Genomic DNA, 11,163 nt, shown 5'->3' with positions numbered 1-11,163 from the left:
AAGCTGACTTTTTGATTTTTATTTTAAGAGTAAACTACTATTTCTACCCATAAAAATTGAAAATGTTAACATATTTACCCATAGAAAATAAAAATTATCATTTGTATCCAAAAAAAATTGATTTCGCAAGCAAAATTACCCAAACCCTAAATTATTACATAAAATCTCCAAACTACCCTTTCTGAATCTCATCCTCTTCATCTTCATCTAAACCGTGAACCAGCATTGCTGCAGCACCCTCCCCTCTTCTTCTTCTTCTTCTTCTTCGGGAGGTTTTTGCATTACTTTGAAAAATATTTACCTCTTCCACTGACAAAAAAAAGGTAAAAGAAAAAAAATTACAAGTCTTCATTTTTATCCTTCTTCCCTCACTTCATTCAAATCGTAGAAAGTGGGTTAGAATCGTAGCTACAACGGCACCAAGTTCTTCCCTTTACATCCCCAATTGGATTTTTTGGCCAATTTAAAATTTGAAATTGAAGGAATCAAGAAATTAGAGCTAGAATCCGTTGATCGATGGGTCTCGTGCAGAACCTGCGAAGCTCGAGAACCGAGTCAACTCACGAAGGTTTACTGGTTTTATCGGTTCAATTGGGTTTGGTTCTGAAGCGAAAATGTTCAAATCTAATGCCTCTTGTGGTGGCATTTGTGGTCATTGTGGAGATCGCGTTTTTAGGGAGGCTCAACATGGCGGAGAATGCAGCTATGGTCACTGACTTTTTCTATCGGTCATGTGCTGCGTCCGTGATGGATGGTGCTGATGATTTAGATTTTGGTTTGCTTGTTGGTAGAACTAATAAAAAGAATTCAGAATCAGAGAGCTGCAAAGAGTGGATGGTGCTGATGATTTAGATTTTGCTTTACTTGTCGTCGTATCTTCGTCTTCTTCTCTCGGCGTCGCTGCTCTCTTCTCCTCCTAGCGATGCGTTTTCGTCATCTCCTCCCAGCGTCACCAAAATCGAATTAATGTTTTGTGTTATTTGCAATGAAATAGTGATCTTGAATCTGAGAAATTGACAATTTTTGGTGAAGATTCTAAGAAATTAGGGTTTTATTTTGAATCTATACATGTTCTATTCTTCAATTTGATCTGAGTTTGTTCTTTTTTGTGATTTTGAAGAGGATAGTGGTTGGGCTATGTTGATGTTCAAGAGAGAGAGAGAGAGAGAAAGAGAGAGAGAGAGAAGGAAGGGAGATGATGCTACTGCAGTGATAGTTTAGATGCTGCAGATAGTGAGTGAGGGTAGGTGCGTGCGTGAGAGAAGAGAAGGGGATAGTTTGGAGATTTTATGTAATTATTTAGAGTTTGGATAATTTTGCTTGCGAAATCAATTTTTTATGGGTATAAATGGTAATTTTTATCTTCTATGAGTAGATATGTCATATTAGCGTTTTCAACTTTTATGAATAGAAATGATAGTTTACTCTTATTTTAATTTTCAAAGTTTTAATTTATTCATTTTAACTTAGTAAAAGGATATCTTAAACAAAGCGAATATATGTGTATCTTTCATTTTCATATATATAATCAAAGGCACGATAAGGTTGAATTGGTGTTTTGTGAAGTGTCGGTTTAATTTTAATTTTCATGGTTGAATAGCGATAGCCGATAAGTACTAGCAAACGATGATCATCATGAATAGTAGTGTTTTTCAATAAAAAATGTTTAATAATTAAAAAAAATTAATCAAAAATAATTATAATTTATTTTATTTAATATTTTTTAATTATAACGATAATTAATAATATTAAATAAGATAATTTTTTTTATGTTTTCGGTATTACCGTTTTCCAATTAGCAAATATTAAGATAGGAAAGATAAAAATTAGTGGCACAAATAAGTTATTTTAATTCGATTAGTAGGTATATAACTAATTAATTAACTCTACATGTTGATTACGTGGCATTACATATAAGTTTGAAGAATTAGTATAGGGAGAATATTTTAAGGAGGAACAAACAATATGGAGCAGAGAGTATGTGTAATACTAATATTAATTAATATCATAAAATATGTCTCACCTAATAATCTAAGCTAGTACAAAAGGTTAAAAGAAACCTAATCCTAAACAGAAGTGAATGCATGAGAATTAAGTTGGAACACAAGAAAAGGAGAGGAATCAAAGGGAGCAGCTGAGGGAGGTTGAAGAATCATTGCCTTTAGAAGTTTCCACGAACTAACTAATCACACAGAATTGCTCCAATTTTGATTTATTCACGCGCCTCAAAACCTCTCTCTCTCCCGCACACACAAACACAAAGTAACCGCGTCTTGCAATGTTTTCTGTGTTCTTACGGAAGCACCCAAACACGCGTTAATTATTTAGTGACTATACTACTCTTCTTAGCTTCTTGCCGGTTACTTGCGGTTAATTTTGTTGACTATTTAAACGCGCTTTTCCACGTGTTCTAGCCTCTTTATAAACACCATTTCTCCCCTCATTTGTCATAAACCAAACACACCTTAATTATTATTCTTTCCTACAAATCATCAGCAAACCATGTCTGCGAACCAGCCACAGCTCAACGGAGCCTACTACGGCCCCGCCATCCCCCCTTCTAAATCCTACCACCGTCCGGGACGCGGCGGTGGCGGCCTCCTCGGCTGCTGCTGCGGCTGCATCTTCAGCCTCATCTTCAAGCTCATCCTCAGCATCGTCATCATCATCGGCATCGCCATCTTCATCTTCTGGCTCATCGTTCGCCCCAACGTCGTTAAGGTCCACGTCACCGACGCGTCCCTTACCCAGTTCAACTACAGCGGCAACACCTTAAATTACAATCTTACCCTCAACTTCTCCATCCGAAACCCAAACAAGAAGCTCGGCATCTACTACGACTATATCGAAGCCAGAGCGCTGTTTCAGGATTCTAGGTTTGACTCCGACCTCTTGCCTACCTTCTACCAGGGGCACAAGAACACTACCGTGCTGGGCCACGTGTTCGAGGGCCAGCAGGTGGTGCCTCTTAGCACCGACCAGGTTTCCGAGCTAAACAAGGAGAACAGCAAAGGAGTTTATGATATCCGAGTGAAATTGTATTTGAAGGTGAGATTTAAGCTTGGTGCAATCAAGACCAAGAAGGTCAAGCCAAAGGTTACCTGCGACTTGCAGGTACCTTTGACTTCTTCCAAAGGTGTTTCCTCTTCTGATATCTTTCAGACCACCAAGTGCGATTGGAGTCGCTGATTGATTTATTAATTAGTTTTATGCTTTTGTTTAGAAAAATGCTATATCAGTAAGTATATACTGTAGACAATTAAATTAATAACTGCAGTTAAACGCAAACGATCTCTTCGTTTAAATCCAGTTATTGATGTAGTTGTCCAGTCTATAGTTGTTAATATAGCATTTTTCTTTTCTGCATGTATATGCGTTTGGCAGTGTTGCCTTGTGTTTTTCGCCTTCTTGTTTCTTAGACGGGATATTTGTTCATTGTTTATTTGGACATAGCTATACATTATAGTCATACACCTTGACTTATTCAAGGATTTTATTACACTATGTACGTTTATTTTATTTTATTTTTCATATCCTTCGGTTCCATTCAGTGGAGAGGATTTTTGGCATTATTATACATTTATCTTCTTATTATTTGTGAATAAATAAATAAATAAAATCTGAATATCCCCTCGGTCTTACGTAGATTAGTAATTAGTTAGTTCCCCGGTTTCTCAAGTTGTCTGTTAGCCATGTGAAAATATATTGTTAACGTAATTGTGCCGTTATCTTAATCTTTACAAGGTCACAATGAAATCACATTTTCTATCCTTTTCTCCAATCGCGCTAATAAGAAAGGTTCAATTCTGAAAATATCCAAACAGGATCGGAGCAAGATTAATAATATGTAGTATAATGCATTAATGCTACAGAAGCGGGTTAGTAAAAACTAATAACACGAGAAGAACACGGATACGAGATAAGTATAGCGGTATTCACACGATATATACTTTTTTTTTCAATCCGCTAGTACCCAAGTAGTTACCAGCTAACTTAGAACAATTTTTTAAAATTATTAAAAACTAAAATTTTTTATTTTTAAAAATAGAATTTTAAATTTGTAACCATTTTTAACAAATAAAATTTTGAATTTTTTAAAATAGAATTTTAAATTTATAATTGCTTCATTAATGTGAAATTCCATCTCATTCCTTCTCATCGTGTCACTATATCTCGTCTTCAAATGCCCATCACATTGCTGTTATATTCTCCGCCTCATCGCAACTCTTCTGTGCACTTTGCGGGGTTCACCTGCATTGAAATATCCTAAGTTTAACAAGAAAAATATTCCAACTTAATAGTAAAAATATTCTAATTTTAACAAAAAAAAAAACGCATCCCAAGTGTAATTAAAAATTTAAAATTTAACAAAAGAAACATCACCACAAAAATTCTTGTTTGTTTGTGGAAGTTTTTCAGAAGAAGATATTACAAGCTTTCATAATATATTTCACTACAAAAAAAAAGAGTTTAAAATGGCATTGATATTACGGCGGTTTTAAAGAACCGCCGTAATATCCGATTATTATGGCATGTTTGGTGGCGGTTCTGGTGATTATGGCGGTTTTGAACCGCCGTTTTCACACGTATATAAAAGAAAAGAACTGCAATCCTAGCTAGCTCATTAAACGAAACATTACGGCGCTCTCAATCTCGCTTCTCTCTCTCCTTCGTCTCCTCCGACAACGCCGTTCTTCCCTCTCGGCTTCTCCTCTCTCCGCCGGTTACAATTTCGCTAGGTACTTTTTCCTCTCAAGTTAAACTGAGTTACTGATTTGTTTCTCTGCAGCTCCCTCTCAAGTTCTTTAGAGAAGGCGAAACCGAAACTGAAATTACTGATTTCTTCATTTTTGCTCGGGTTATGGTTTTAGAATTGTTTTTGTTGCTGATTTTTGGAGGTTTTTGTTTCTCTGCAGCTCCGCGATCGGGTCTTGTGTTGAAGCATTCGATTGACGTTGGTGCAGGGGTGATTGACGCCGATCGGGTCTTATGTTCAACCAGTCTCAGATCTCAGATCTTGGATCTTGGATCTTCCTTCCTTGCATCTGCCGTCGACACTGCTTACAAAGCCGGCGAGGTTGTTTCCATAACCTTACCCCCTCCTCTCTCTCTCTCTCTCTCTCTCCTCGATCTCAGATCTAGTGCCAATGTTGATTTGCGAGGGGTCATAAGTTCAGATCTCTCCACGACTTGGCGAGGTTGTTCTGAACTGGTTATGTTGATTAAAGACCACTTCTTATCTTAACTGGTTTTGTTATGTTGATTCAAATATCTAGTGTTCTGACTTGTTTAAATTTGCATTTGTATCCGTTTTTGATTTAGACAAGTTTGGGTTTGTTAAATTATCTTATTTTGTTAAATTTGTTTGCTTTGACTAAATTTTACTGGTTCAGACAAGTCAACTACTCTTTTTTCTTTGATTCGTTACTTTTTTTTTCTTTGATGTATGATAATTTAACTATATCCAGCAACATATATGTTGAATTAGAATTATTTTTTTAGCTTATTTTTCAATGAACTTGATATATAAGTTGCTTAATCATTATCTGGATGAGATGCCTAGTTTCTTCTCCTAATGTTATGCCTAGTTTCTATATTATTATATAATTTGTTATTGTTGTCTGTATCTGTGGCAGTAGCATTTGATTTGAGTCATTAGAATTGTTTTTGATGCAGCATTGAGGAAGCACAAGCTTCTCATGTTTATAGCTACAAGCATGGTTTTAAAGGATTTGCAGCCAAGCTCACTGATGAACAAGCTTATCATATTTCAAGTATGCTATTGAGATTTTTCTTCTATTTGATTTGCAAATCATCTGTATCACAGTTAGTTATGAATGTACCAAATCTTTAGTTTGATAGATATTATAGAATAGATGAAGTAAAATAATATTTTTTTCCTTTGATCCATTTAGACCAAGATTAGTAGTAATGTCTAATGTAATAGCTTTTCTATTGTGTTTAAATTTGAGCAGAAATGCCAGAAGTGATCTTTGTGTTCCCCAATTCCAAGAGAAAGCTGCATACAACTCATTCATGGGACTTCATGGGGCTTCTTGATGACCAAACCATGGAGACTCTTGGCTACTCTATAAGGAACCAAGAAAATATCATAATTAGTTTCATTGATACTGGTAAAGTAACCAACAAGTGTTACTATTTTTAGTAAAAGTGTCATAGTAGACAGTAATTCTTGTTGCATTAAATTTCTTGACCCTCTACATGCTCAGAATAATAATAAATTTGAGACCTTTTTTCCTTAGAAGTACCATATAGGCATTAATTCTTTGGTTCAGAAGAACTTCAACTTCCAGTTCCAGTTTTAGTACACAACTTCCATATTAGCCTTTCATTTATTACTTTTGTGTCAAAAACTCTGCCCCCCTTTATATTTCTCCTTCTAGCAGTAGAATCTTAAGGAAGCTATAATTAATGACAGTGGAACATAATTAAGGTAGTGACATTCTTATATGAATTCCAATGACTCAAATCAAATGCTACTGTCACAGATACAGACAACAATAACAAAAAAAAAAGTATTCTTATATGAATTGGCTATTTACTTTGGCTTCATGATTGATGAGAAGCTGCATGTTTCGTTATAGTTTCAAACTTTGAGCTTATATATTCTTGGTCAGAATCTATATTTGTGTTTTGTGCATCTATTTATAGCTATAAGTTCCGACGTTTGCAACCGAGTGATAGTTGATTTCTCACCCTGTTTCTCACCTGATTCATGCAGGTTTATTTGTTTATTAGCTTAATGAGTTTGAAAACAATTTATTGGGAGATTCATCTAAGAGGTATGAATATCAAATTTGTGCTTCTGGTGGCAGCCTATGTCAAATTTTATTTACTTCAATTTATAATCTTACATAATTGAAAGTATGGAGGCATTAGGAGTTCTAGCCATAATTGAGTTTATTGAATTTATTGGATGCTTTATGTTCACAACTCCAGCTGCAGTTCTGGTTGGTTTTAGACTTTTCATGTAATTCAGACATGAGTACATAAAGCCTACTTTGTTGAACTTTGGATTTTAAATCCACCAAAAATTGGTTATAGTTATATAATAAGATTAAGATTGCTATTACATTTAATCCAACATGCACACTAACAATAGAGCCCTCCAATGGTCTATCTTCATGCACTGTTCTTCTCTGTTATATACCTTTCATGTAAAATGCCAAGATTCCTTACACATGTTTTAAAAACAAAGAAAAAGAAAAAAAAAAAAGAGAAAATGTACTAATACCTTTCATCAAATTTATGCAGTTTCTAGCTCTAAATTTTATATGAAGTTTTGTTGAACATAATGTTTCAGTTCAAAGTGTGACACCTATGTTACTTAGCCAACAGATCCATTGATTTTAAGCTTTCTTGTTTGTTTCTGATATGCACCTAATTTTACTACTTTGAATCAATGTAAGGCTGAGAACAAAAGTAGTAGAAGTAGTAGTAGTAGTAGTAGTAATAATAATAATATAATAACTGAAACTTGTGGATGGTAATGGCCGGTTATTATGCTGCCACATAATAAATTTCTTTGATTAGAATAATAAAAATAATACATTTTTTCTCCTTGGAGTTAGCTACAAGTACTCTTCAAGTTAAAGTCATCATTAATGTTAGTGCCCTTGTTTTAGTTTTTCAAATGTTATATTTTAATATGGTGAAGATTTTATCTTTAATAATTCATGTGTGCTGAACTCAACCCTGTAACTTTCATCTGAATTTGAATAAAAGAAAAATTCAAAGTAAGTAGTGAAGACAGTTCTCCAACTGATGTAATAACGAGTAATTTATCCATAATTTTCATTTTGTTTTGTCAGTTAAGCTTCTTGATTGGGGGAAAGAGGGCCATCGTTCTGAAGCGGAAATAGCTTCTCTGAGGGCAGCTTTTACACAAGAAGTTGTTGTTTGGCATAAGCTTGACCATTCTAATGTGACCAAGGTAATGTTTAGGTCCTCACTCCTCGTTATAATTTTTCTCTTTCTTATTTCCTACTAATAGAAGATTTATTCCTATCTGAAAGAGATACAAATAGTTATCTCTATGCCTTGTCATGGTTGTATTGGTGTATTGCTAACTTAGGAGTATTAAACATTGGAGTATTTATAATTTGGATCTCTCTAACCCTTTAGTTTGCTTTGGTTCCTTAATATACTTTTCTGAGTCTAGTATCTATATGTCATGACTTCCATGCTTCAGGAATCAGGAGCATGTTTATTTACTCACTGACCCTTATTGCGTTTTTATTTTTTACTTTTTATAGTTTTATTTTCTGGATTTTGAGATTTTATGAGAAAAAAATAATAAAAAGTAAAAACAATTGCTGTTAAGTTACTTGTTTGTTTGATTTTAAATGATTTAAAATATTTATAATTTATCATTTAATTTTTTTATTTTATAAAAAAGCCATTTTTATTGAATAAGATTCTTCAGAACCCTTTGTATTTGGTAGCAAAGATTAATATATACTTATATCCTTTATTAAATGAAGCAGTAATAAGAATTTTGGAGGAGATTTAATTGTCGGTTGAATACTCATTTAGTCTTGAGATTATGGAGATAGGTAGCAAATAATTTGTTATCAAACTAAATGTAAATATGATTTTTATAAGCCCAATTTCCTTTCAAATAGATGCTTACTAATTAGATGCTCATCTTTTTCCTTTAAACTACTAACTGAGGTCAAAACAGGAATCCCATTTTTTTTATCCCCCAAATTCTACTTTGCACCTTTATGGAGGAGCTGCTTTTGAAAGAGTCATACATGAATTTCGATGTGCTGCCTATTCCATTGAATGCCCTCCAGTGTCAAGGGAGAAGGTACTTCATATACCTTTTAGAATTTAGATAACTGATTTGGAAACATATCATCTTTCCTTTTTTTTCTTCCTCAATTTGAGATTCTTTTGATATGCTTTCAATAGGTTGCGAATATATTACTTGCCCATGCTAGCCGAGGCAGTGCAAGAGGAATAACAGAAGCTGCAGCAGAAATTGCTCGTTCTGCTGCTAGATCATGGCTTGCTCCTCTTCTTGATACTGCTTGTGACAGACTTGGTTTTGTTTTAGGAAACTTATTTGATTTGGCTCTAGAAAGAAACCGCAGTAATGACTCAGAGTGTAAGTGATTCTCCTTGCTGAAAATTTATCACTATTTCATTTGGTTGTGTATTTACCACTAGAATGTTATGAAATAAATCCTATGACAGAATTGCAAATGATCATTGTGTGAAATTGTTTTATCTTTTACTATATGTTTAATACATCTGATTAGAGAAGCTGAGTGGTGGTTATTTTCATTGCAGATGGGAGTAAAACAGCTAACATGGACGGCTGTATTGGTTTTCATGCTGCATTAAGGTGTGCATACAGCCGCTTCATAAAGGATCTTTCAAAACAATGCAAACAACTAATTAGGCACCACCTTGATTCAGTTACCAGTCCATTTCTCCAACTAGATGTTCTATTAGTATTTTTAGATGTATAGATGTTATATATGAATTAGTTTGAAAGGATTGAAAATAGAAATTGAATTCTATGATACCCTTAGCTAGTTATTGGTAAGCTGGTTCCTTGAAATTATTAGAAGCAGTTTATATTATATATGATGAAGAAAAGAAGGTTGCTGTCCACTTTATATATGTTGCCTTATCTACTTATGTTGCTGTCCAACATACAACATGAATTTTATTTATTTTATTCTTTAGCGCTCATTTACTCATTTATTTATACTCATTTTATGACTATGCCTTTTGGTTATTACGAGATTTTTAAGTGAGTTTCAAAAATATCACTTTAAATTGGTAGTTTTAATCTTATTTTAAAAAGCATAAAATTGTCATCATAATTAGGTAGAAACGACGGTTAGAAACCCCCATTTTAAATGAAAACGATGCCATTATACGCTGGTAGAAACGGCAGTTAAAAACTGCCATTTTAAACACAAAAGATGCCATTATAACCTGGTAAAAATGGCGGCTAGAAATTGCCATTTTAAACACAAAAGATGCCATTATAACCTAGTAAAAATGGCGATTATAATGGTCAAAACGGCGGTTTTCAACTGTCATTTTAAACAGAACTGATGCCACAACATCCTGGTAAAAACGGCGGCTGTTCAAAAACCGCCATTTTATCCGGAAATAATGGCAGTTACAGACCGCCATTTATCCCTCAAAAAACCGCCGTATTATCCATAGGTTATTACGGCGGTTTTCCAAAAACCGCCGTAATAACCAGAATGGCGCCCAGAATAACGGCGTTTCTTGGAGGCGCCAGTTTTGGTCATAATGGCGGTTCTAACCGCCGTAATTCCCCAAAATAACCGCCGTTTTAACCCCTTTTTTTGTAGTGTTTTATTAGTGCCAATTTGTAAAACCTCCCTAAATTATTAACAAAAACTCTCGCTGTTATTAAAAGACTCTCAACCTAATCAATACTAAAAATATTCCAACCCAAATAAATGTTAGCCCATAATAAAAATTGAAAAAAAAACATTTAAAAGAGGGCTTCGAGCGAGAGAGGGAGAGGGACTTCTATGATACCCTAAAATCTCGATGTCATTGCTTTCGCCATTCATTTCTTTGCTGCCATTGTCTCCTCCGTCTACATGTCGCTGATAGAGTTATGAATGGCGGACGAGATAAACGTGGAGTCTCTGAATTCGTTGACCTCTGGACATAGTATTTTAGTGATGATTCCATTCAGATTGTTTCGATAATGCTTTAGATATTTCGCTTCTGCATCATCTTTCACTGCCAGTTGTGCTGCTGGTTCTGCTTTTCCTTCGACAGCTTGAAGCACTCAGAGTGCGGTTTGGGCGCATATTCAGTGGTGCTAGCTGAGGAGATCAAGAAGGCGAGTTAGCGAGAGTCTCTAAAAGCTTCGATTGAAACTACGTTCAAAGTTATCAGATCTCGTGGAACTAATTTTCATGTCGTGTGAGTTTATTACAATGAGGATTTGTTCCTAATTTTTCTTGTTCTTTGCTTTCTTCAATTCTTCAATTTTTTTTCAACGATATTAGTTTTTGTGATAATTTGATGATATAGTTTGGCAAAGAGTATACACAAATCCCACTTCTTATGTTCTAATATACTCTTCTCTTTTGTAAATATTTCAGGTCACGAAAAAGGATTTGATATAGATTT

The 11,163-nt window shown here is 34.5% G+C and overlaps 3 protein-coding genes across 4 annotated transcripts; all 3 read left to right on the top strand.

Annotated features, from left to right (window-relative positions):
• The first annotated feature begins 516 nt into the window (after positions 1-516).
• Positions 517-852, top strand: LOC148562225 (putative fucosyltransferase-like protein). Its single transcript, XM_088490836.1, has one exon. The coding sequence runs from the start codon at positions 517-519 to the stop codon at positions 850-852; it is 336 nt and encodes a 111-aa protein (XP_088346962.1).
• Positions 853-1,984: 1,132 nt separating this feature from the next.
• Positions 1,985-3,575, top strand: LOC107604665 (NDR1/HIN1-like protein 10). Its single transcript, XM_016306297.3, has one exon. The coding sequence runs from the start codon at positions 2,503-2,505 to the stop codon at positions 3,187-3,189; it is 687 nt and encodes a 228-aa protein (XP_016161783.1). The 5' UTR covers positions 1,985-2,502; the 3' UTR covers positions 3,190-3,575.
• An 880-nt stretch (positions 3,576-4,455) lies between these two features.
• On the top strand, positions 4,456-9,759 carry LOC107604666 (dynamin-related protein 5A). 2 transcript variants are annotated; one of them, XM_088491926.1, is made up of 9 exons: positions 4,456-4,739; positions 4,917-5,077; positions 5,660-5,774; positions 5,976-6,134; positions 6,743-6,803; positions 7,833-7,954; positions 8,705-8,833; positions 8,938-9,133; positions 9,319-9,759. In XM_088491926.1, the coding sequence occupies exons 5-9, from the start codon at positions 6,764-6,766 to the stop codon at positions 9,498-9,500; spliced, it is 669 nt and encodes a 222-aa protein (XP_088348052.1). In that variant the 5' UTR covers positions 4,456-4,739; positions 4,917-5,077; positions 5,660-5,774; positions 5,976-6,134; positions 6,743-6,763; the 3' UTR covers positions 9,501-9,759. The 2 variants fall into 2 exon arrangements, with proteins under 2 accessions (XP_088348052.1, XP_016161784.2); XM_016306298.3 differs by having other exon boundaries at positions 4,602-4,739; positions 5,677-5,774.
• Positions 9,760-11,163: the final 1,404 nt, after the last annotated feature.

The sequence above is a fragment of the Arachis ipaensis genome, chromosome B6, assembly GCF_059453495.1.
Source record: "Arachis ipaensis isolate K30076 ecotype BB chromosome B6, ASM5945349v1, whole genome shotgun sequence".
Taxonomy (NCBI): Eukaryota; Viridiplantae; Streptophyta; class Magnoliopsida; order Fabales; family Fabaceae; genus Arachis; species Arachis ipaensis.
The sequence above is the reverse complement of the archived record's forward strand: the minus strand, read 5'-3'. Positions and strand labels throughout refer to the sequence as shown.